Source organism: Rosa rugosa, chromosome 3, assembly GCF_958449725.1.
Source record: "Rosa rugosa chromosome 3, drRosRugo1.1, whole genome shotgun sequence".
Lineage (NCBI taxonomy): Eukaryota > Viridiplantae > Streptophyta > Magnoliopsida > Rosales > Rosaceae > Rosa > Rosa rugosa.
This window is the reverse complement of record NC_084822.1, coordinates 7419340-7447148: the sequence shown is the minus strand read 5'-3', so window position 1 is coordinate 7447148 and position 27809 is coordinate 7419340. Positions and strand designations below refer to the sequence as shown.

General features: G+C 37.9%; 2 protein-coding genes and 1 pseudogene across 2 annotated transcripts; 1 reads left to right on the top strand and 2 right to left on the bottom strand.

Moving 5' to 3' along the window:
- Positions 1-6946: 6946 nt before the first annotated feature.
- LOC133741233 (pumilio homolog 12-like) lies at positions 6947-12100 on the top strand. Its single transcript, XM_062169166.1, has 5 exons — positions 6947-8034; positions 8124-8286; positions 8761-8924; positions 10051-10309; positions 11470-12100. Exons 1-5 carry the CDS (start codon positions 6992-6994, stop codon positions 11584-11586), a joined length of 1746 nt encoding a protein of 581 aa, XP_062025150.1. The 5' UTR covers positions 6947-6991; the 3' UTR covers positions 11587-12100.
- A 615-nt stretch (positions 12101-12715) lies between these two features.
- On the bottom strand, positions 12716-14763 carry LOC133737005 (thioredoxin domain-containing protein 9 homolog). The gene is made up of 4 exons (XM_062164636.1): positions 14602-14763; positions 14210-14485; positions 13223-13381; positions 12716-13135 (listed from the first exon to the last, which is right to left on the bottom strand). Exons 1-4 carry the CDS (start codon positions 14623-14625, stop codon positions 12962-12964), a joined length of 633 nt encoding a protein of 210 aa, XP_062020620.1. The 5' UTR covers positions 14626-14763; the 3' UTR covers positions 12716-12961.
- A 3272-nt stretch (positions 14764-18035) lies between these two features.
- Positions 18036-27809, bottom strand: part of LOC133737128 (protein DWD HYPERSENSITIVE TO UV-B 1-like) — a 14959-nt pseudogene continuing 5185 nt past the window's right edge.

The window sequence follows — 27809 nt, the reverse complement described above, 5'->3', positions numbered from 1 at the left end:
AAAGAAAAAATTGTAATTTTCAGCTTCAAGTCTTCAACTATAAATATATAGGTTAAGCAGAGTGACAACAACATGTTGCACAAGGCACAATTCATAAGCCTGTTAAGATGCAGAAACATAATTGCCTATTCCTTGTTAATATCCAAGCCTAATTATACTTAGAACACTGCAGAAGTCAACACTAGAAAAAGTTCGGGCACAAGGAAGCTGCACAGAAACTAAATATAGGTTCAAACAAGATATTAATCGCAGGATAGCTCGCAAATAACTGTACACAAATCTCAGGGTGCATCCAATTTCATCTGTTGGCTGGACTAGAGACCATAACGTACGCTAACATAAAACATAACCGTATCATGAACATTAATTTTTCTGGTCCAATTATACTAGCTAGTATAAGATATCAAGTCGTCAATTGTATTTGTGGCTGCACCTATGATGATACTACCGTAGGAAACCAAGTTTTACCTGTCATGAGAAGCATCTCCACTCCAAAGATTTTCTAAGGCAACTGTGTATATTAACATTTATAGTCAATGGTAAATCTCCTGACGATCGATAAAAATGTTCAACCTTTTGGAGTAAAAAAGAAAAGGGGAGTTATTCTGCTCCTACTTCTGCTTACCACGTCCTCTGCTTATGTTTCTACCACTAGCTTCCTATTGAAGTTAACACGTCACTCAATCAGAGAGAAAATTTTAGGGTAGGAGCCATTACTCAATCAGATTCCTAGTGATGACATGGGAATCCTTAACAAATAGCAGGCACCACCTGACGATGTGATGGAGATGATTTTACAGCACCTTAGAATCAAGGATCGAATACGCTTTAGCACTGTCTGCAAGTCTTGGGAGTCATTTGTTATGCAAAGAGACATTCACACTGGTCCTCATGAACTTCCCTGGTTACCACTCCCTCAACCTGAATCCTCAAATTTCTTGAGCTTTTTGAGCCTCTTTGATGCCAAGATCCTCAAGTTAATGATGCCCGAGGATTTTAGGGCAGGTAAGAAGGTTCACAGATAGAGGTTAGTTGTTTATGATCAAGGACTTGGGATTTGACTCTCATTGAGATTTTCCTACGTACACAATCCAGTTTCTCGAGTCCAACACCAACTTCCATCTTTCACACCCTTGATCCATTTCCAATTGTCACAGAAGATGAAGGTATAAGGTAAGATAAATGGGATTCGTGTAACAAAATTGTCTTAATAACCTCAGATATTAATTCAAAACATTGAACGGATCAGGCTAGGGTTTTCTTTGGCTCTATAATATTGGCTTTGTGGAGACCTAAACACAAAAGGTGGAGTGTTGTCTTCTAGTCGAGAGAGGAATTTGGGGATTTATGTTTCTATACATCTGGTGTACTATACGCCTTGGGAATAATGAGGAGTCACAACCTTACATGGTCATTGAAGCTCATACCTCTAACTTTGCAGATCATTTAGTGAAAGCACAGTTGGTCCATGTTGGAACAGCTCGTCCCGTTTCCCTCCCGCGTCTGTTAGCTAGAGCCAAGAACGTGGTATTACTCATTCATCAACAACATTGGCAACAACATCATGGAAGATGATAATGACAATGACGCTTTTAACGACGCGGATTATTTGTTGGCAAAGGTGTATCCCTTTTGTATTTATCTTTTTTATGGGTGGATTTTGCGACAAATAATGTATCCATATTTTGTGGGTAGCTTTTGCCAACAAAACATTCCTTCGCTAAGGTCTGTGACGGTCGGCACATCCAACAAGTGGCATATGTGTGTCCGGTTATATTATTTCTTTAGAGCATCTCCAACAGTAAGAATTATTTTGTAGTTAAATATAGCTAAAATTGTGAAATATAGCTATTGATTTAACAATGTTGCTCCAGCAGTAGTAGCTATTTATAAATAATATACTATATTTTATCCAATCACAAACTAACATGTGGACAAAAGAGGAGAGAGGAATATAACTTTTGCTTTAGCTATGCATGATTCTCTAGCTAAATATAGCTAGCCAATTTAGCTAAAGCTAAATTTAACTTGGCAATAGCTAGTCTGTTGGAGTTGAATTTTGCTTTAAAAATAGTTATATATAGCTAAAATAGTTATAAGAGGCCTTTGTTGATGATGCATGCAGGAGCATATAGGGGTCAATTAAGTGACTTTAATATCAGCCAAAATCAAGGCAACAATAAACATTGCAGCAAATTAGTGTTGATTTCTTTCTCATATATTTATTTGTAATTGCATAGATTTAGCCGTACTTTATTATTAATTGAGTAGATTTGATATTCCTTCTTTTACTTTCACTTACCTACATTGAGTCATGAGTCATGACCACCCTAACCTTATTAGGATTAGAAACATAATCCAATTAGAAATAGTTGAATTTTCATTGTTTCCTACATATAAGGAGGTGTTTGCTTTACCTCCATTTTTACCTCCATCATCACTAAAGTCGGTGTTCAGTAGAGCTATAAAGTAGCAGTAATTGAAATTGACCAAACACGACATCCAGCATGCACTAAAAGCCAAGACAACATCCATTGAGGTGCTCAGACTGAAAAATAAAGAGGTTTGAGGAAACCGAAACCAATTCTTAGAAATAAAAAGGTGCAGTTGATTGATCACTCCATTGTCATTGCGGAGAGAGTGAGGATCATGATTAAGAAATCGTCTGAAAGAGAATTCAATGAATTTTATCTGTCACGTACATTACTAATTATGAATATATGTGGTGACATACAAAATTAAGTGATACCAAATATGAACAAACACCCAACATTCATGTTAATTTGGATGACATCGAACTAAAATATGTCAAATTTCTTGGCCATGGTAGTAGTCAATCAATGTGTTAGGATAAACAACTTAGTCACTTAGATACATTAAATTTAAGTTGTAATACATATATCATCAATAGCTATATGCATCGTTATTGAAAATGTATATAGCAAAAAGTATTATAGCTTACTTCGGTTTTTGCTAGTTTAGTCAAAATGTAATTCTATTTTTTCTTCTTCATGAAGTGATAGTTCATTTCATTCATCAAAACTCAAGACATCATTAATCATCATATAGAGCACAAGTGTTTTTACGAAAAAAAAAATTTGAAATAAGCAATAAATAAATATTTACTCTTGAGATAAATAAAAATTGAACATGCATATATCTTAAGATTTGATGTGCTGACTTTCCTCCAAATCAATATTATAGATTCGGAAAGTCGAAGATTGATCAAATCCAGCAAACTTTGATCTTCTTATTCTTTGTTGATCAAGTTTCTCCTTCTTGGTAACGTTGACACGGTTGACGGTTGACTACTTACCATATTTACCGTATCGTATCAATATTCATTTTCTAAAACATCGCAACGCAGAGATGAAGGGGATATAAACTAAGTTGGAACAAGCTAGAAAATATAAACTAGAAAAGAAACAAAATAAAAATATTTGGAATTAGTTTTTTACTCAGTTTTTTTTCTTTCTTCTTTTTCTCCAATTGTAGACGCGCCTCTCAAGCGCGTGATTTAATAGTAAGATAGTCCATGCACGAAGACTAGACTGACACTACAGGAAAACATATCATTTACGACATGCAAAAAACGCCGTAAATGACATTTTACGGCGTGTGTTGAGACGCCCTTATAGACCGCGTCGTTAAATTAAACTCAATTTTTCACTTTTGCGGCGCTCAAAATGCACGCCGTAAATGTACCAAATGTACGCCGTAAATTATCATTTATACCACTCCTTGCACACCGTAAATTTTCATTTACGACGCGCAATGCATGCCGTAAATTTTCTTTTTATAAAATAAAAAAAAATCAATCAATTCTCTGTTTATCCAGGGTCACCCAAAATTGCAGCAAAATATATATATATATATATATATATATCATCAAAGTTAAAAGGCTTGAAGCCAATTCAGAACATACTTAAAAAAACACCAAGCAACACTAGACTACTCCTAAGCAATAATGTAAGGCTAATATTACTCTAAGAACACTCTTGTGATTCAATGCACTCAGCGTCACCTCTCACCCTGAAAAGACTCCGGGAATGATCTTGAGAATCACAACTGCTTCATCCTAACAATTAAAGCAAAGACGCCGTAGCCTGGGATATGCATCACTCCCAACCCCAAGATATATACCTGCAAAGTTCATGATGTGTTATGGTGAGTGGTGACAGAGCTTAATAAGATCCTAGCAAGTAGTTTTTGTCTTTGGGGTTACTTCCATGTCATCTGTAATTGCTAAAACTAACAGCTATGAAAAAAATGCAGCAGAAAAACATGAACATATTAGAGTGCTAGTTCAAGTCTAGCACTTCGTTACAAGTCTTACTATTGAGGCAAATCATTCTTTCAATTATCTGTTTGTCAAAGAGTTAGTTCAATTTTTAAAACTACATACTGATCGAGGTAAACAACATACCCTAGGGGTGTACATGAGGATGACAAGTCAAGAAATGGATAAGGCCACCTGAAATGAAGTTACAATAATTGTGAGCAATAGTTGAATACATTCGATCAATCTCCAAAAGAAATGTAACAAAATCAAATGAATTTTTACCACATGTTTTTACAAAATTAAAATAAGCTTATGTAAGTCAATAATCAGGACATTAGGAGAGAAAATCTCATTAAAATGAAGAACGAACCAAACTTACCAAGCTATTCAAAATTGTCTAACCAAGGAGGAAAACAAGAATGAGTGCAACTGGCCATCATCTGCAGTTGAAAAGTGAGCAGACTCATTTTTTTTTTTTAACAACTCCACCCTAGGTATGTGCATTACTTTTATTCTCTGAAGTTTACAAGGTGCATTACAAAGAAGCAAGCAATCTTTTCAGTTTGAATGACAATAAGCTGTGTGCATTACAAAGAAGCAAGCAGTGATCATATCAATGCTACAAATCGGGAAATAAGTGACTGGAAATAGAATGCACAATGGCCAGGATATCAATAAAGAGCAAAAAAAAAAAAAAACAAAAACAAAAAGAAAAAAAAAAAAACAACCAGCAGAGTTACACACGTACATACTCCAGAATCCACATCCCTAGGGTGGATTACAAAGAAGCAAGCAGATCTGCTTGAAAGGAGAAGATCACAAAAAGAAACAAAAGTTGAATAAAATTCCAACAAAATTTTGAGATAATAACCTTAAGCGGAGGGTCTAGAACCCTCCTGCTACACCAAGTGGAAAGCTGTCTCCTAACTAAACTAATATATCATTGTAGCAAAGGAAATCATATCATGAGTTCATGACTCATATCAGATCCATAATTTGAGAGTTGAGGCATTGTTAGCTAGACACCCAATGGTGATAACATGACCAGAACAGTAAAAGGAATATGAATAGAAGGCTGCACGTATACCTTTATGTAAAGAATTACAATCATAGATCAACAGAATAGTGCTAACCTGGAGTAAGAGAACTACTTCAGAGAAGATGTCACCCATTGGAAGAAGTTGTCTGACTACATCTGTACTTATATTAAAGGGTATATTAGCGACTACCTGCAATCAATCCAGGAACTCAATTAGTCCATTTGAGGCTTTACATAAGTAGGACGAAGACTTAAAAACTGTAAAGAAGGGACCAACTGTTCCCATTTGAGCAAATTCACTTAAGCAACCAAGTATGATTCTTACTTTTTGCATGTCTTGAACTTGCACCAGATGACCCTATGCTTCTCAATAATGATGACATATGTGAATAAATGTGACATTTGACAAAGTCCTCTAACAAAACCTACAAATTGACAAAATCCTGTCAACAGAAATACCTCAATCATAGAAAAACTCAATTCCATTCTCCACAGAATTCAAATGATGTTACTCTTGAGACAAATGAATTCCAATTTTGGTTAGAATGCTACAGAAATCGAGAGTTGAGGCATTGTAAAAGTCTAGAGTACTTTGATAGTTATTGTCCTACAAGATCCGAAATTGTACAGGCAATAGAATCACTTCTACCTCTAAAATAGAACAAAAACCAAACTCATATAGTTACATAACATCAACCAACGTTTACACATTTAGAAACTCAGCGCATTATTTCAATCTCTCTATCTAACAAAAGTCATGCTCCCTAAGATAAAACCTAAACTTACAGCGTTCAATATTATCGAGAGGTCTCAGAACTTCCCCTATAATCTGACCGAGATTTTGAGGCAACTTCAAATCATCTTTAGTTTTCCCAAACTCCTTCTTCTCGCACTGCAAACCCAAAACAAGCAATTCAGACCCAAACAAATTCCTCATACCATCTAAATTTCCCAATTAACGATAACACGATACAAAGAAGATGCTTGATGAACACACACACTCTCTCTCTCTCTCTCTCTCTCTTGCTGTTAGCCAAAAACATTCCTTATATTACTCCAACACTTCCCATTCTCTCGTCCAGTAAATCTTTTCCATTAATGCTAAATATTTTTATATTTTGATTTAATCTCGATATAATTACAGGCCAAAAATTCTTAGTCTTTAAACCCTAATGATATGTCCCCTACCTGCCAACCTCTCTCTCTACAGCTCAGACTTGGTGTAACTCAACCACACCTCTAAATCCGTAAAACCCTTCAGCCTCTCTCAAGCTCCACAATCCTTATCCGTTTCGAGTTTCGAGCTGGTATTCTATGCTGATTCTTTTTTCTGTTTGATCTTTTAACTCCGTATTTAAGACCCTCCGTTCTTCTAATCACTCTCTTTTATTGTTTTGGGATCAGTTACACAGATACCAATGGAGAGGAAGAGAGAAGGTATGGAAAGGAAGAGAGAAGGAATGGAAAGGAAGAGAGAAGGTGAGGATTATGCAGACCTTCATCAGTGGTTTAATACTAGAGGCTTGCCGGAAAATCAGAACCGTCAGAATCGCCGTATCGATACCACTAATTCCTTCCCCGAATACCACCTCTCTCAAAACACTCCCCCTCCGTTAGGTGAATACCACCTTCATCAAAACCCTCCACCTCCCCCTCCGTCTGAAAATCAGATGTATTGGGATCCCATGTTGCCCAATCTCGTTCTTCAAAACCCACCAATCTTGCAAAACCCTCCCTACCATCAAAACACTAATCCCAACTTTGATCATCTTCTTTTTCTCGGAAACAGTACCAACAATCTTATCAACAACAATAATAATGGGTTTTCGACAGTGGGATTTAACAGTAACAATGGGTTTTGGACATTGGGATTTGGAACAGGTGGGGGAGGTCCTCATGATTTTGCTGCTGATCAGACTCATGATCAACTCGCAGCTTCTTTGAATCGGCTGAGCATATCCAATAATGGCAGTTCAGGCAATCAAAGAATACCCAACAACTATATGCCTAGCTCTACAATCCTAGGCAATGGTGGGTTCAGTACTCTAGAGCAGGAATATTTGGAGAGGTTGAACCAATATGCTTTCTTAATGGCTGAGCAGTACATGAGGCGTTCGAATCCCACTACTGCTAACAATGGAATACTCCATCCACATAGTTGGAATCGGAATAGCACCAGTAGTAGTAGGAGCACTAGTCAATCGATTTATGGGGATCAATTTGGATTTGGTTTTAACCAAATTAGGTCTAGTTCTAGTTCTCAGCGGAATGGGGTTAGCAGGGGATCAAGGTTTGCTAATGGGGCTGGAAGACAGCGTTTCGGGCAAGAAGAAAGGAGCCAAGGCCTGAATTTGATGTCCACCAAAGATCAAAGGCTTGGCAATGGGTCTGCACGGCGGCATATACCAAGTTATTACTCTGTCCCTTTGGAAGAGTTGAGGGGCCAAATTGCTTTTGTGGCCAAAGATCATGTTGGATGTCGATTTTTACAAAAGAAGATTGAGGAGGGTAAGATGGAAGAGATTGAAATGATTTTTAATGAGGTTATGAAGGAGGGTCATGATCATTTGCGCGAACTAATGGTAGATCAATTTGGGACTGAATTTATTCAGAAACTTGTGGAGGGGACTAACAGGGACGGATGGGCCAAAATGCTTGATTTGGTGATGAGTGATGAGAGGAAACTCAAGGATATGTGCACTGACCAGCATGGGTACTGTTCTATATCTATTTCATTCATAAACCCTATGTATTTGATCAATTTACGACTGTTTAACTAGTATTTGTTGTTGATATTTGCAGAAGTCGTGCCATGCAGAAGTTGCTGGAGCGGGTTGAAACCCGAGAGCAACAGTCCTCGTTTATGCGGGTTCTGAAGCGAATCACAATTCCGCTGAGCAAAACCCAGCCTGGTTATTATGTGATTCAAGTTTGCTTGAAAAATTTCTCTCCTGACTCCACCAAGGTAATGAGCATTGCTCCTAAATGAAGTTATAAGACGATGATATAGTAAGTAGGTTTTACCTCTATTAGAGTTGTAGTTTTTTTTTTTTTTTTTTTTGAAATAATTAGAGTTGTAGTTTAAAATGTGATCTTTAATTGGCAAATCAACTGCCTTTGCACGTATATATAAAGTTGTTACTTGCCTTGGTTTTATGTATAGTTTGACTGTTGTTGCTTTGCTGCTCAATATATATAGCTGAAGGGTCTTATATGTATATATGCTTGTTGTTACTATGGTTCATTGTGGGGCATGTTAAAATTATCGAGGGAACTAGTAGAATCCTCTACCTATGTTTATACACACCTATGTTCAGATTGGCTTTGGGATACCCCGAGTTGGATACCCAATGTGACATAAATCACATTCACTTTGTTACAGCTATACGATAAACAAAAGATAAACTTCACTGTGCAAATTCTCGTTTCTATTTTACAGGGTGTTCTGGAATTAGTGCTAGATAACTGCCTTGCATTAGCAAAAGACAAATTTGGGTGTTGCTTAGTGCAAAGCAGTGTGCATTATGCGTATACTGAAGCTAAGGAGCGTCTTGTGGCTGACATAACTGAGCATGCTCGAGTCCTCTCCGAAGATCCTTACGGGTTTGTCTTTCACTCTAATTTTGTGACGATAAATTTATTTGAATCACATTTACGTACTAACGTTTTATTGAACATCTCTTAAAGCCGATACATACACATATCTCGTTTTATTATGTGAAAGTTGTGAGTGGTATTGCTAGATGGACTCCATTCCATCATTTAATTTATGTGTATTTGTTTATCCTCCTAAGAAAACTAGGAGAAGTATGTTGCTTGAGGTGTTTTTTTTCTTCCATGTTTCGCTTTGTTTTTCTATTTCATGCACTGTAGCTAGTTTTATCATCTCATACCCGTACGTACGATGTATGTGCTATTGTTGAAATGATGAGAACGTAAAAGTTTTTTTCTCACCCACTTTCTCTCTTTCTCGATTTCATGTTATTTTTTGTATGTTTTATTTTACCAGAATAACCCTTTTAGATAATTTCATTATGAGATTTTATTTTTGTAAGGGGTATTTGGGCATTTTGATTTTTCTGACACTTTTTTATTATAGTAGTAGAGATATTTTAAATTGAAATAGGATTAAATTTGTTAGAAAAACTTTTTTGTTTGGGAAATAGGGTTAAGTTTGGTTGTTAAATCTGTCTCCGTACCTTCTAACAAATAGAGTTCCTCTATAATAAAAACACATGCAGTAGTACAGTGAAAGTTGTAAAGGAAGAGAATTAAGGTTTGAAAGAAAGTGGGCGGTTAAAACTTGAAGCTTCCTTGATTAACAAAACTTTTTAAGCCTTTTAAGTGAACTTTTTAAATATAAATATGCATATCTCAACACTTTAAACTTCTACACACTAGCATGACGTACAGAAGTTAGTTTCAATTTTTTTCTAGAGAAAAAAAAAAAGAATAGGTGGACAGATGGAGGTTTGACTGGAGATTACAAGAACTCTAATATAATAAAATGCATCATAACTTTAGACAATATCTAGGGCATAAGGAAATCGTACATTTGATGATAAGAGGTTGGGAAATAGGTTCTTTTTGTATACATGCATCAATCAATGATAATATATGTTTTTTTTTTTTTTTTGGACAAAAATGATCATAGGTAACAACTAATGTTACAGTACACATAACATCTCTCTAAAATAATGTAATCTAACCTTCTTTTCTTTTACTACAGGAACTATGTTGTGCAGTACATAATTGGACTAAAAATACCTCGTGTAACAGCAGACATTTTAGGTCAGCTTCAGGGGTATTTTGTTAATCTGTCGATGAACAAGCATGGAAGTAATGTAGTCGAGAAAACCCTGAAAGAGGCTGGAGAAGAACATGCCAATATGATTATTAACGAGATGATTAACAGTCATGAGTTTCTGAATCTTCTTCAAAATCCTTATGGGAATTATGTTGCTCAGTCTGCTCTTGCAGTATCCAAGGTAACACCATCATCCCTGAAATGTTTCTGCAGTGTTTATTCTCTCACTCCTTTATTAAGATTGATTAAGAGATTCCCATCATATCTATCTAGTTCAACTCTCGAAAGTGAAAATTTGATATGCTGTTAAATTCTAGACTTTCAGTTTTTGTACTAGGAAAAAAAGTATTTTTTTCACATATCATGTAATTAATCACGCAGATTCTTTTAATGCGTCATGCTGGATTAAGATTAGCATGCTGTATACTATATTTGGCCAAAGAACATTTTCCCTGACATACTGGATTAAGATTAATTAGCATGCTGGATTACGAAGTCTTGGACCTCCTTCGCTAACTTACTCCAATATCCCAAGTTTTGTGTTCTAGCTTTGACCTTTCTAGCGAATTAATTGATCATCTATATTATTAATAATAATAAAAAAAGGCTTTACTAGTCAAAACTGAAAAAAAAATGTAGCAAAATAATCCTAAAATATTGATAAACTTTATTACAAATATATAGGGATAATATAATTAAATTACAAAATAAACAGAAAATAAGAAAAGAAAAAAATCGTGAAACAAACAAGCATGAAAATTAAACTACCCACTAATCCATTTTTTCTGCAGATAACTTTTTTTTTCTTTTTCTAAATAATCTTTAAGAAAAATTTTCTTACACATGGAGAACATGTACTATTCATTATAATGGGAACTAGCTAAAACTTCATGCAATATTGCAATGGAAGTTTTTGCTTGGGACATGGACTTCCCACAAAAGAGTGGGAAGTTTTTGTTTTTGCTTTCTTTTTCTTTATGGAGAGATGTGTAGTTACAATATTGTCCTTCATGTATAGTAAAAGATATCTAAGAGCTGAAAGGGCATAATAATGAGTAGCAGCAGTTTTTGTTTTAGCGATAACCAGGGAATATAGATGTTGATGAGGATGACTAACATAGGTTTGAACTAAACTGAAATCTAAACAGATTCTAGATCTGTTAATACTCGAAAATTCAATGTAGAACAATAGTTTGCCACAGTTTGCTCTTCTTCATGCGACACAGAAAAACTTGGTAGAGACGTTATGTAGTTCACATATCTTTGTTTTTATGTCTTCTTAACTTGACTTGTGACATCAATAATGAAGTCCTTGCGTTTGCTTTCTATCCTTTGTGGCAGGGATCTGTTCACAATGCTCTTGTTAACCTCATTCGGAGCAATTACCCTCATCTGCACAGCCATCTGTATGGGAAAAGGGTGCTTGACAAAACCAGAGGAGGCAGGCATCGTACATAAGCAAGCAAAGCAGCATGTAAACTATATATAAATGTAGTTCAAAATCAGCTGCAGGAAGGTCTAACAGCTCTTAGCTTCTAGATCATTTTGGGCATTTGTTATATGTCACCATTAGTTGCTCCTCTGTGTTTTTAGACTAAACCTTAACTGTTGTTTAGCTAGGCAAGAATATATTAGTACCAACCTTCTTGTGGTTGCTAGGTACAATATATTAGGGGCAGTCTTAAAACTTGTTGTTGTTTCCGCTTTTAGGCTTGTGTTTGGTTGTTGGTTGTGTGTTTTTCTGGTAGGGAAGTTAGCGTGCAGGAAAAGGAATCTGCTCTATAATATGGCATGTTTGGAGTGATTTTGATGCACTACGTACGCAAGCCATTGAGTGGAAGTTTGTAGAGTGGGGGCTTCCCAGTGTTTTGTAGTAAATTTGTCTTTCGGATTTTATTAATATAGTCTATCTTGTTGTGTCTTAAGACTTCAAAGATTTTGCTATAAATTTATACACTCATCTTGTTTTAGATATTTGTGTGTTGATGACTGTCAATTATTGATGTTCGTGAGATTTGAAATGAAACTCACCCATCATTAATTGAACTCAAACCGAGTTGTTGTCATTGGCATTTCATGTGCTCAAGTGACCATCCACCGTTGATTTACGATGAAACTCACTCACCGTTAGTTGAGAACTCGCGATTGTCATTGGCATTCACCCTAATTTTGTTGTCAAATTCAAAGATACTAAAGTGTCGAAGGGACCTCAGGAGGCTCCCTGGGCATGAGTCAGATTCTATACTTCTCTTTGCATGGTATAAGTTGTATTAAGGAATTGATAAAAGAAAAACGATGTAGTATACTTAGAGATCTCATGTAACATTGTTCAGAAAATGATTGGTACTTGTAATTGATGGTTCAGATATGAAATCATTTCTCAATTTTTTCAATGACTAAAACTAATAAACATGGGTCTGCTGCTTTCATTTGTAGCAAGAGAGTATAGATTTTTGCAAATGTTGATTTCTAAAAGGCTTGGAAATTAATTTCAAACGAATTCATCTTCATTTTGATAATCATGTCAACTCCATGCCCATCACAACTGTTGAGACATTTTAACAAAAAGCAGAAACACATCACAACATTACGAAAGAAATCATGATATGATTTCATAATTTCACTACCCAATGAGGAACCTCCCAAACCTTTTCTCAATACAAGCACCAAAACTAATGTAATAGCATCCAGAGGATGATCTCAAGTTTCAAGGATATCATACAAGTACAGGCAGCAATACATCTGATCATTTATATGAAGCATAACCTGCTCCAATTTCCGAAATAAACAAATTGGATACCTATGGTTATACTCTGATATGATAGCTAGGGTTTTACTCTGAATCTGATGAGTCATCCTTGCTGCTTTGCCGGACACTCCTGCTGGTTTTCGCACTGGACTTTAAAGATGCTTCACCTTCAAAAAATATGACTTGAGCTCTAGCCAACCTCTCCTCTAGTTCTTCTGTGCTGAAGTCGTCTTTCCCACCCAGCTCATCAAATCCAACCTATTGCACGATGAGAATTGTAGCATTAAGTTAAGATAGCAAACAATCAAATCAGTATGTACTGCGCAAGTCCTTCCTATAACTTACCACATAATCATCCACTTTGGCATTCTTAATAAGGGCAAGGGTTGGAAGAACAACAATCTTGAGCTTCTCCGCTAAGAATGGACTTTTCTCAGCATTGATCTTCATAAAACGTGTCTCTATGTGTTGCTTTGCCAATATGCTCAAGTGCTTGTCCACAACCTGAAAATAAACTGTAAACATGAGTTGTTTGTCCTAACTTTTGAGTTGACGTCATAAGTAATACACAAAGTCATTTACTGAACACTTCCATTCCAACAGCTGGACCAGAGTGTTTAGAACTCCACAATTCTGCAGTTTGGGAAAAAGCATTACCATAAATGGTACATACTCAAGGTAACCACTAGCCATCCAAGGCCCAGAAAACATCTTAGGAGTAACACCCTATTATCAGTTACCCTGATAATCTTTATAACTAAAGCTCCTTGATATTCCAAACCAACTCATTTACAAAGTGTGCAGTCTCTATAGCTGTTACATTTCAATCAACAAACCCTAAACAGAACCCACTTCCAAAGATGACCCATGAAAACTGTCAATGCCATAACTTGGGATATTAAAATTTTATAACTCACTTAACCCGCTAGTGTCTTATCAATCATTTGATCATATCTCTCAATATCCTAACTGGGTCTCCTAAGAAGTCATCTACAATTCCAATTAAGCATTCATACACTAAAGTCTCATGCTTCCCACCCCATTCTCCAATACATTCCTTCTCCAAGACCTTACAGCTATACTTATTGGCCAAGTACTTGTGCCCCAAAAAACCTATCACCCAATTTATTTTTCCCACTGTAAACATCACTAGGCCTTCACTCCTCTAATCAAAATTAAAAATTTCAACATAGCAACTGAAGAAACCCCAACATTTCCACTATAACGATTCATTCTCAATCACATTCCAACAATTATACCATATAACACTTGACAAAAATCAAAACTTTAAAGTTACGAAAATTTGGGGTAAAATTGAGAAAAAAATGAAACCTTGCAGGGCCAATTTTCGCGGTAAAAGTGGCAGACGACGCGGTCACTGGCCTTGACGGCTGAGAAGAAGTCCTTCTCGGAAGGGATCTCGGTGTAGTCGCCGTGGCCAAGGGAGATCCAACGGCTGCGCTTCTCGGCCATCTTCTTCATCTGCTGGAGCCTCCGCTCTCTGAGCACCTCCAGATCGTCGTCGTCGACCCGATCTAGGGCTGCGATCTCCTCGTCAAGCTTTTCCTCCACCGCCTTCGCCACCGTCAGCACTTGCTGCTCGATTATCTACAAAACCAATCATGGACAAAAAAAATTTCAATTCCAATTGTATGTATATGAACGATGAGGAAGAGAGAGAGAGAGAGAGAGAGAGAGAGAGAGAGAGAAAGAGAAGGTTGTACCTCTTGGACGGCTCGGTTCGCCATTGTAATGGATTTGCAGAAGGTTTTGGATTCAAATGAAGGAAATGGGATTTGAGAGAGAAGGAGAGGGAGTTCTGATTTCTCTCTAACCTTATGCTACAAAGCGACGTCAATAGGTGTCGTTTTGTTGTTTTGGGTCTTAAAAGTGTTGTTTTGGGCCTATTGGGGGGGGGTATATGGCAACCTAAGTTCAATACGAGTCGAATATCAAGGTGATGAACTTGGGTAGATATTAAGGTGATGGTTTAATATCAATTGGTTCTTATAAGATATACGAGTTGTTCACAAGTCATATATAACTATATACTAGAGTGAGTAGAGTCCTAGCTCAACTCGATTTTCCTATCAAGCTTAATACTGAACAAAAATCATACTCAAACTGTATCGAGCCGATTTACAATCCTACATGCAGTAAGTCTCATTTACTGATCCATCCCAGCTAAAAATAAAAATCATTATGTTATATTATTCCTTTTACTATTATTAGTCTAAGGATGATCTTGTTCAATATTGAGGCTACTATTCGATTACCAAACCATTGATTTATCAGATATTAAATTGAGACCAAACTGATTAAGCTTGATTTGGTTCGGTTTACCAAACACAAAAAGTTGGTCTCTCGATTTTTTCACCACCAGTAGGTACAATTTAAATCAAACTCGGTCAGTTCAGTTTCAACTAGATTTAAATGACTTGCCCTAAATAAAACCCCACTGAAAGATGAGGGAAAAGCTTTAGAAGATTAGGTAGGTATGAAAGACCCAGTATTTAAGGCTACACGATTTACTCCACACATTTAATAAACAATGATCAACCTCCACACGAAATTAAAATTTTGAAACTTAGATAATATACTATTAATTTCAATTTAGAGATGATTCCAAAACAGTGCCATATGCAATGTGGTGTAACTGTTTAAGCACATGATGTGCTTCACCAGAATTTAATATTTTTCTTCTGCTGGTCAATAAACAACCTTAAATAATATATTTGAATTTAAGGTTTTGGGTTTATGTTTTTTTTTTTTGATACTAAAGGACTATAATTAAAAATGGAAGCCTCTAGGGCATCCACAGTTTACAGTGTCAAATAATAAGGCTTTTGAGGCCTCCGGAGGGACCCTATTGGTCCAAGTAGAAGTCATTACATCACGATGCCCCAAATTTGCTATAGCATCTGCTACAAAATTTGCTTCCCTATAAACATGTTTGAAGCACACCGAAGTAAAGCAAGTAGTTAAAGCTACACCAACAGTAGTGTGGGTTTATGTTGACACTTGCAGTTGCACAGTTCAGTGACACAGGGATCTAGTCGGTCTAGATCAGAAGAAGGACCAGGCAATTTACGATTCCCTACACCAACACTACCTAGCATTCATGTCTGCCAAAACCTACTACACTTTAACTTACTAATTACATATTCAAGATGATTCGGAAATGAATTGTTAAATCAAATTCAGAACGTCTTAGTACTGTTTATATCAAACTAATACTTTTTTCATCATTTATATCAAACATAGATAGATATTTTTAAAATCAAAGATTTGATACAATATGAGACCAACAGGGCTCCAAAACCCTTTGTAAACTTAAGAAAACCATTCTTATTCATCATTTTACACAAACCCAACACCAATTGGACATTGATCATCAAAGAGTACTAATCAACTCCTAAGTACACTAGATTACTCTCATTAAACATGACAGATCCTATTTTATAACACCAAGGGCACTGACACACACTCTTTTACTCATTCTAAAATTATTTATAATTGACTAATAGAGTAGTAGACAGTAGATGCAGATCAGTTTTGAGCAGCTGATCTGAGACCCTCTTGATCAAGTTTCAGGGGCACTTGGGCTTCCCCTTCTTGTTCTTCTTGTCCCTGTAGCAAGGGCACTCATGCTTGTTGCCATAAGTCCCAGAAGGAACACACTTGCACTCTTCACAGCATATCCCACAGTACTTGAGGCATCGATCTTGAACTCCTGCTACTGCGCACCGAGTCGAACACTTGTTGCTGCAGTATGCTGGTTCACAATCATCCCCCAAAAAAAGATAAACCCTCATCAGTATCCAACAATAACAGAGTAAACCAAACAAACCCACTTAGGAACTGAAAAGTTGTCTTCAAATGCATTAGTGATAATGTGCACATAGTTAGAACCCCAATCAGTATCCGAAAAATCTTACACAACCCCATCAAGGAAATGAACAATTAGCTTAAATTTCAACAATTTATCAAAACACTGAGCTAGTAAAAAAGAAAATGCAGCTTACTGGAGGTAGCAGCAAAGGCTGGCTCCATCAGAGAGAAGCTAAGAAGAAGAAAACAGACAAGAACTGGGAAGGAGATCTTCATCTTCACCTTGAAACTAAGAACAGGTCACAGTTGAGAAGTGTGGTTGAGGGAGTGTGGAGGAAACCTCAAGTGGAGGGGGTTTAAATAGTGAGGGTGGTTAGACTTTCGTAACTAAGGGGATGTCCTACCTCATTAACTGCAAGTAAATTATCAGCAGACCTGAATTTTACATTGCCACGCATTTATGTACATGAGCAGCTGAGCTGGTAAATAATGAATTATGAATGTTAGGAAAGCACAGCTGGAAGTACTGAACTTTAGGCACAATTTTTTGAGTCGGTGGAGACAATGAAAGGTGGATCAGGTCCACGCGGTTTCTGAAGAGTTTCAAGGAGGTTAGGTTAAGGTACTAGTAGCTTCTTGGTTTTGGTAGTATATGTGAAGTGGCCTTAAGCTGAATCCTAAATCCTAAACCCCATTGGTTGATCAGACATAAAAAATGTCACAACCAGTAAACCCTTCCCTAGATCCAGAAGCATATAAACATCTGTCAGTTAAAATGTTAGACCAAGAAGCAGCTAAACCCTTCCCTAGACATATGTTTAGTACTCTTTTAAACCCTTCCCTAGATCAAGAAGCATATAAGCATATGTCAGCTAAAATGTTAGATCAAGAAGCAGCTAAACCCTTCCCTAGATCAAGAAGCAGCTAAACATTAGAATGTTATCCCAAGCAGCCAAACCCCTTCCCTAGACAAATGTTTAGTACTCTTTTATATGCCAGATAATGAATGTGTAAAGTTCACCAAAAAAAATAAAAATTACTAAGCATATGTCACAAATTAGATCAAGTAGCTTAGCAAAATGCATCACAGAGAGAGAGAGAGAGAGAGAGATATATATATATATATATATATATATATATATATATATATATATATATATATATATATATATCTCACCTTTGAGCAAGGGAATGAAAATGTACTGTACTGTTTGTATTGATTTCCCTGCCACGAGAATATTTTTACTTATCAACCTCAGGGAGGTCCAGAACATAGCTGATACAAACAAATCAGACTCAAGCTTTCTGGGAAGGTTTTCATTGACTGAAATAACTATTTCATTGACTGAAATAACTGTTACAAATGGTTTGTTCATATACACAATCAGAACTAAAAGAATTCTCATCACTAAGCAACTGACTGTTAAATGACCTATGTTTTCTATTTTGCATGTTTCTTGTCTAAGACGAGGGTTGTATACATTCGTAGTTACGCACCTACATACATGTATACACATATTGCAAATTAGGTACATACATCAACCTTCCATCCTATTGGTTGGGCAAGCCTGCTGACCATCAAAGTGTTCCTTGGCATAATCTCTAGATGCTAGCAGATTGACCTGCAACATTGCAATTAGGATACATGAGTGTCTCACGTTACATGACTTTTAACAACAGAAACGAAGAAGCATAAGTCCTACCTTGATAATTTCAGACTTCGATCTTGGACGCATATGGGCTGCCAAGATACTCATGTTGAATTCCTGGGAAATAAGGACATATATGCATATCAGAGATATGTTAGTTGATAATGGAGAAACAATCACGTGCATCGAACCACTTCTGAGGTGAGTGAGGCATGTAACAGTTTTCTTCTTTATAAGTTGTCGAATTATAATTGTGACATACAACACAAATACATTGTAAAGGCCAGTCGTATAGAGAAACTCACTCTGAAAGGATCACCCCTCAAAGATTGAACAAACATAGAACTCCTAGATCTTCCTCCTCCCTGCATAAGAACAGCAAAATACTACTACATTCAGAATGATGAGCTTACTTCTTATCATCCTTTATCTTTCCCCCTCGGGAATTTTGTTCTTTGTTCTTTTTCAGTATCAAGACTCTCAAGTTAAAGTGTTAAACCAATAGATTTCATTATATTTTTTCTTTCTTTTATCTCCTAATTTGGCACATATATATCTTTTGTCTAAAAGGTTGTGCCACATTACTTACTATCGACAATTTGACATCGACTCCAAAAATTATTTCCCCCTCCCCTAAACCTTGTACCACATAATAAGAAAAGGGTAGTGCAAAATCAGATTTAATTGAACATCCTGAGAGGACATTGTGATGTGCACTTGTGCTCGCACGTGAGACAAAGGTGCAAGGAGGAGTTGTACAATATACTCTTATAATAGAAAAAATGAAGTCCCATTTCATGGGGCAGGTAGGATGAAAATATCAACTTGAAACTTCACCCAGATCCAAAGTGACCCAACAACAGTAGATATTTTAACATCAGATAGTAATCCTACTCTAGTAGCATAATAAGCCTATATTTGACAATCAAACCATGTTTCATTGTACTTAAAAGTAGGCATATACATATAAACTAGGTAGCTGTACCTCCAAAGATATATCCCTCAGGCGTCTCCCTGTTTGAGCACAGCATATGCGGACAACATGTTCATCACAACTCCCACTGATGATATAATCTCTTCCATTCATGTAATAGGATCGAGTGTAGTTCTGAGAACTTCCTGTAGAGGCTATCTCAAAATTCAAGTGAAGTCTCCCATCAACTGCGAGAAGTTGCCTAACCTGACATCATCAACAAGTGCATCTCAAAGTATGCTAAAATTTCTGGAAGGACATCTAGTAAAGTTGCACTATTTACCATTTAAATAATATCATTAAATGAGATATAGCAAAAAGAAAGAACATTAAACAAATTTTGAAGGACCTATCAGAGACTACGTCACATACTCTCTATCATTTAATCTCCTCGCACAAAACTTAAGGCGGCAAGACAGTTATTGCCTCCTATATATGCAGCCATCTACAACTTGCATTAAGGGTAACAAAACATATGGTAGCTAGAGACCTTAGCAGCTAAATCAAGTTGAATCCAAACTTGAGGTACCGCAATAACTGCGCATCTCCTTTTGGAATGTGGATCATAAAAAAATAATAATAAATAAATAAATAGAGAAAGAAAAACAAAAACTAATAAATTTATCCAAATAAAAACAAAAAATGCTGCATTTTGCACTTTTTATTTTGTACCGTTATAAGTTTTAACCCCTGAGAGCATCAGTGGTAACCAGTCTCACAAAGTTTGGTTCTTAATCAGGTATCTTATATCTAGAGTCTAGACCAACACCAACGGACACAACACTCTTTAATAGCATCATAGCGCCCAGTAGAAGAGGTTCTTAGTCATATGGGAACATATTGTTGACCTTATCTCATAAATTTCATGAACTAAAGATAGAAATGACCTCGTTATCACCAGCTGAGACAAGAAGATAGTGATCATCAGGACTTATTGGTTTCTGTCTTAGGTCCCACATCTTGACATCCTGATCGAATGAAGAAGTGGCGAAAACAGAAGGGGAATGGTTTGCAAACTTAATTAATTACATTAATATGCTCCCGATGCATATTAGTAAACACCTGTAAGCGCTTTCCACTACTAATGTCATATAAGGCAACGTCTCTCGAGTATCCACTAGCAAGAAATAGCTCATCCGTGGAATTAACATGAACAGATGTCAACTGGTCAAACTCGTCAAAGGAGACAGACCCGGCACCACCACATATGCCTGTTTCCATTGATCGCATATGAGCCATTATCTGAACCAGCTATTAGCTGGCAGTCACCATAAAGTAACACGATGATAACAAATTTTGAGTGTCAACAGAACTCTCTGCATTTGAATAGCAATTTCAACATATATTTTCGCCTGAAGAAATTTTCACATTTAAATATTGAAGGCACTATCTGAGATGCCAAAGGATTCCACGGCTTCCACCTACGAATTGCTTCCGAACATACTTAATTTCTACATAACAATCGGAAAGGACATAATAGTGATAGAAGCTCTCAAATTAGGAGCATCATGGACCCATCCTGTCATGATATCCATGCTCCAAAGTACCAATATCCTATGTTGTATTTTTATCTGTAGCTACTATCAGGCAATGTTGTACAAGTTAGTTCTTTAGTAAAAGAAAATTCATTTAGAAAGTACACCTATAAACATATCCTATCATGATGAATCCTATGCTGCATACTCCCTTCAGTTGCAATGCATGCTGTTAAAAGCTATTATGCCATGTAACTTTATTTTGAACAAATTTCTGCTCGATAGAGTTCCATGCAAGGAGAATAAGAATTTAAGAGTGAAATCCAGATAATTATAATGAACCATGACTAGAATCAATGGACACTACATTCCATGAAATAAGTAGATACCTTAGAGGGATACTTCTTGAGCCAACAGAGTCCCATGCCAGCACACTATTCATTGCTCCTAGTGATGGGATATAACTGACAATTTTCCCATTCTCATGGTTGACTGCAACTATTTCACCATCTAATGTTCCAAAGACCATAAGGCTGGAGTTGGATGGATGATACTCAAACTACCTAGGACGAAAGCTCTTACTTTCACCTACCAGAGTACTGCCTGAAAAAGAAAGCGGGTTCAAGAATGGCCAAGCACAAGATCCCAGCTTGGCAGCAGAAAGAGACCTGGTATAGAAGCATTGAGACTTTCCATAGAGATTCGATACTTTTTTCCCAGGACTTTGTACATGATTTTGACTTGATCTTATTTCACGCTTTTGTAACACACTAATGACATTTTCTTTATGCTTTCTTTGATATGGTACATGCTCAAAATATTCTGAAAATGTCATCCTAGCAGTTTCCTGATCAATCTTTCTAATTGGCAAGTTATCTAAAATTCTCAAACGAGGTAGTGAGGCTATCATGTACTCTCTATAATATTTCTCAAAACATATTGGCGAAGCATGATAAGAAATATATTTGTCTCCAATATACTTTGTGAAGGGACCAGCTAAGGGCTCTGCCTCATTTTGATTCTGAAAGTTATCAAGAGAATCCTGCCAACCAGAGTAAAAACTCGATTAACAAACATATAAAAGGGAAAATTGGATGACAATGATGATTACATGGTCACAACATCTTTATATTTCAAATAATATATCCGATAACTACTATTACTATTACAAGACAAACAATTAAAGGAATTCACAAACTTAAATTGTTAGGAATGGAGCAACATGTTTAAGTATATTGGTATTTGAGAGAGAATTGTAGAGAGAGATGTATTTCATTATAGAGAATAGGAGCCCTATATATAGGGATTACAAAGTGCATAATCTAAGAGTACAAGGATTCCTTATCTAACTTGGAGTAGGAAACCTCTCCTATTACAACTATAGAACTTATCCTAGTTTGACTAGGCACACTAAGTGTCAATATCCTTCAACACTCCCCCTTGTGCCGCTCAAACTTGGTGGTGACGCTTCATCCGTTGCCTCGTTAAAAACCTTGCTCAAGTGAAAAACCCTGTGGGATAAAAATGAACTCGAGGAGGAGAAAAGAGTGCAACACGTCCTTGATCCTTCGAGACTGAGTGACTCCCCCTGATGTCGAAATCTCCCCCTGATTGCTACAATCATGGGAGTTCGGATAACCTTCTTAATCCGATACTCTTCACATGTTTCTCGAAGGTGGATTTAGGTAACGACTTAGTGAATAAGTCCGCTACATTATCCTCTGATCGGATTTGATTCACTTCAATCTTTAGAAGTGATTGTTGTTGCTGATTATAAAAGAACTTAGGCGATATATGCTTGGTGTTGTCGCCCTTGATGAAACCTAACTTCATTTGTTCAATACAAGCTGCATTATCCTCATAAATGCATGTAGGTTCATCTGTGGTAGACTTCAAACCACAACTTCCTTGAATGTGTCGAATTACAGACCTTAGCCATACACATTCACGTACAGCTTCATGTAGAGCAATAATCTCTGCATGATTTGAGGAAGTAGCAACAAGGGTCTGTTTCGTAGACCTCCAAGATATCGCAGTGCTTCCCATGGTAAAGACATAACCTGTTTGGGAGCGACCTTTGTGAGGGTCAGAGAGGTACCCTGCATCAGCAAAACCCATCAAGACATCATTGTCGTTTTGATGGAGGGAGATAGGAGGACGCCGGTCACCATGAGCGGCGGCGGCAACATGGCCGGCGGCCATTCCATGGACGGGGGCGTTTTGCCTTTTGGGGTCCGATCCCAATTTTCCGTCATTCCTTTTCTCTCTGTAGGGATAGAATAGGCCCATATCAATCGTACCTCTTAGGTATCGAAAGATGGTCTTTACACCAATCCAATGGCGGCGTGTTGGCGCAGAGCTGTGTCGAGCTAACAAGTTCACTGCGAATGAGATATCCGGTCTTGTGCATTGAGCTAAGTACAATAATGCGCCTATTGCACTTAAATAGGGCACTTCGGCCTCTAAGGGTTCTTCGTCCTCATCCCTTGGACGAAACGGATCTTTTCCGGGCTCAAGACTACGGCTGATCATGGGAGTACTCGCAGGCTTCGCTTTATCTTCATTAAAGCGCCTTAGAATTTTCTGAGTATATGCAGACTGATGGATCAAAATCCCATCACTACGGTGCTCGAGTTCTAAACCGAGACAAAACCGTGTTTTCCCAAGATCTTTCATCTCAAATTCGGATTTCAAGTAATTAGCAGTTTCCTTTAACTCATCTAGAGTTCCAATTAGGTTCATGTCATCGACATAAACTGCTACGATTGCAAATCCGGAACTTGTTCTTTTAATGAACACGCATGGGCATATTTCATTGTTAATATATCCCTTACCAATCAAGTAGTCACTTAGACGGTTATACCACATCCGTCCAGATTGTTTTAATCCATATAGTGAGCGTTTTAATCTTATTGAAAACGCGCTCCGTGGTTTAGAGCCACTTGATTTGGGTAATTGAAGTCCATCTGGAACCTTCATATATATCTCTGAATCTAGATCCCCATAGAGATATGCTGTAACCACATCCATAAGCTGCATGTCAAGTTTTTCGGAAACTACCAAACTGACAAGGTAGCGGAACGTTATAACGTCCATTACGGGAGAATATGTCTCCTCGTAGTCGATTCCAGGGCGTTGTGAGAAACCTTGCGCCACAAGGCGGGCTTTATATCTTACCACCTCATTTTTCTCATTACGCTTTCTAACAAAGACCCATTTATGGCCAACAGGCTTTACACTTGGGGGTGTCTGCGTTACAGGCCCAAATACCTGTCTCTTTGTTAGTGAATCCAATTCAACCTGGATCTCATCTTTCCATTTAGGCCAATCTGCTCTTCGTTGACATTCTTCAACAGAGCGAGGTTCGATATCATCATATTCTATAATCCATTTCGCAATATGATATGCAAATGCATCATCAATCGCCATAGAATTTCTATCCATCATCTCATGTACACTAGTGTAATTTATGGAGATCTCTCTATTCTCTGGAGTTGGTTCTGACATTGGAGCGTCCCCCAATGATGTCTCTTGGACATAACCATAATCCGGAATATTCTCATGAGATGGATTATTTATATCGATGATTAATGGATTATTTTGTGCCAAACTCGCTTTCTTTCTTGGGTGAGAATCCATCGAACCTATGGGCCTCCCGCGCTTCCTGGCGGGAGCCGTGGGCCTAGCCATAACGTCACCATCATTGAGAGATGGGACGTTGGCGCCATGCTCATGCATTCTTGAGTTGGCGTCATGTCCTCTACTTTTAGGGACATCAATCCTTGCAGGCACGTTTGCAGCAGGTATGTGTGATCTCGTCATTTTAGCGATATCAGAAAACACATCAGGCATCGATTCTGCTACGTTCTGAAGATCGAGGATTCTCCGCACTTCAATTTCGGACTGTGTGGTTCGGGGATCAAGATGAGACAGAGTGGGGACAGACCACGACAATTCCTGTCGTTCCTGTTGAACATTGATGTTCTTATCTCCCCCTAACGACGGGAAGACTGTCTCATCGAAGTGACAATCCGCAAATCTAGCGGTAAAGAGATCGCCTGTCAAGGGTTCTATGTAGCGGATAATCGTTGGAGAATCATATCCAACATAAATGCCTAATCGTCTTTGAGGACCCATTTTGGTGCGCTGTGGTGGCGCAATTGGCACATAAACTGCACACCCAAATATGCGTAAGTGTGAGACATTAGGCTCATACCCAGTAACCATCTGGGACGCAGAGAAGGGTTGAGTGGCAGTGGGCCTCAGACGAATAAGCACAGCTGCATGCAATATTGCATAGCCCCAAGCACAAATAGGGAGATTGGTGCGCATTACCAATGCCCTAGCGACCATTTGTAGTCGTTTAATGGCGGCTTCTGCGAGACCATTTTGGGTGTGAACATGAGGAACGGGATGTTCAACATCAATCCCAATGGACATGCAATAATCATCAAAAGTCTTTGATGTAAACTCTCCAGCATTGTCTAATCTTATAGACTTAATAGGATGATCAGGGTGGTGAGCCCTTAACTTAATTATTTGTGCTAGGAGTTTAGCAAATGCAGCGTTCCTTGTGGACAATAGCATGACATGTGACCAGCATGTCGATGCATCAACCAATACCATAAAATATCGAAATGGTCCGCATGATGGTTGAATAGGTCCACAAATATCACCTTGGATTCTTTGCAAGAATGGTATATTTTCTTTGGTGTCCTTTGCATAGGATGGTCTCGATCCTAACTTTGCTAAAGAGCAGGCTTTGTAGAACGAATGATGGGCTTTAGAAACAACCAATGAGGATTTTGGTTGAGCCATGAAGTCACAATGGACTTTAGAAGTAGAAATTCGAGTCAGAGGAGCAGAGGGGGCGTCAAAGCCACCCTTGAGCCGCAGGGGGATGGCGGCGCCGGCTAGTGGTGGCCGGACTTGAAGGGGGAAGGCGCCGTGAGGCGCAGGTGCTCCTCCTTGATCCAAATTTCGAGTTTTACTTCCTTTCGTTCTGAAAAAGGGATGTCCGTGTGAAGTCTTTAATATACGGATCATCATGTCACGACCTGGGTGTCCCAAACGGTCGTGCCAAAGCCTATATGTGTCGGAATCCCATAAATCATCTCACATGACATGGTTGGATTCAATGACTCGAATAGTGGTTGCGTACAACCCACTAGAGCGACACATAAGTTTCTCTAAGACTCGTTTATGTCCGTAGTCATTAGAGGTGATGCAAAGGAACTCTTGTCCATTCTCACAATGTGTTTCCACATGAAAACCATTGGCTCTTATATCTTTGAAGCTTAATAGGGTTCTTCCTGCCCTAGGAGCATAAAGAGCTTCGGTGACATTTAAACTCGTGCCATTTGGCAACATAAATTGGGCTGGTCCTCGACTATGGATCAATCGAGATGATCCAGCCATCGTAGTCACGGAAGATCGAGATGGTGTTATCCATAGAAATAGCTGTCTATTTCGAAGGATAGTATGTGTAGTTGCACTATCCACGAGGCATTCCAGCTCTCCAGGAAACATACTGAAAAATAATAAAGTTCGAATTAAAAATATGTCCAAGACATTGTATAGAACAAATCGAAAACTTTATTAAAATAGCCAATGATTACATCAAAGTTTCTTGACCAAAATCTAATCCAATATAAAAATCAAACTGTAGACAAATCGTAGTCACTCAATCCGTTCGGTAATTTCAATTTAGTTGTGACCAGGTAAGGTAAGGCGAGATTTTGGTGGAGCGTTGCTCACTTTTAAAACCGTTCTCTCAGATCAAACCTTGCCTAGACATCACAAGTACTCTTGAGTACGCCTAGAGGGAAAAAGTTAATACAATAAGTCATTTTATTGATTTAAGGCATAATAGCCATTACATAATTCTTGGAAAAATAAGGGACTATACTAATCAAAATCTGCAGCATCCTTGTGCAATTCTTTGTCAGATTTGAAGTCCGCTATGGTGAGATTGACGTTGGCATCATCACCATCTTCTTCTTGTATATTTTCGGCAAGATTGGCTTCATGCTCTCTGAAGTCTCTAAATGCCTTGTAATGCGCAGCTAATTGTTTGCTTGCTTTGCATTGTTTGAACCAATGCTCACTAGATCCACATCGATGACACATGTCATTGTGATTTCCTCCCTTTAATTGAGGTGCATTGTTTGCACTTGGGTGGCGTCCCTTATAGGAGTTGGCGCCATTCCCACGGCCTTGGGTGGCTCCTCCACGTCCTGGAGCCCCACGGCCTCCTCTCCCACGTTGCCATGTATTGCCACGTGATCGTCCTTCATTTTGACGAGTACCTTCCTTTGTAGGGCGGTTATATGGACCAAAGAACGTCCGTTGTGTCCCTGATTCTTAGGGTTCCGCTCCTTGCGCCCTCCTTTGGGTGCATTATTATAATTTGCCTCATGAACGCTCTTAGTTCCGATGGGCCTTGAATTATAATTTTTCACGAGGATATTATCATGCTTTTCAGCTACAGACATAATATTAATTAGCTGATGAACCTCGTGAGCCGTCCAGTATTGAATTCAGTTCGGTATTGCTTTGATAGCAAAATAGCTGCGACGGGGAAGGTGGAGAGAGTTTTCTCAATTAGTTCTTGCTCTGTGACAGGTTGTCCACAGAACCCCAACATGGTCTTGAGGCGAAGAACTTCTGAATTATATTCAGCTACAGACTTGAAGTCAGCAAATCGTAGATTGTTCCATTGAACTTTCAAGTCAGGGAGGAGGGTATCCTTTACATTACCAAAACGCTCTTCTAGCGCAACCCATAATTCTCTAGCATCCTTGATTTCCATGTACTCCAATCAGAGTGATTTATCCATGTGGCGCCTTATCAAAATAAGGGCGGTGGCATTATTCGTAGCCGTACGCTCGAATAAGAGATCTGGATTTGGTGCCTGAATTACGGGTAGGATCCCTTTTGAAGTGAGATGATTCTCAACATCCGTGACCCAACTATGATATTCCGAGCCAGTTGAGTCAAGGATA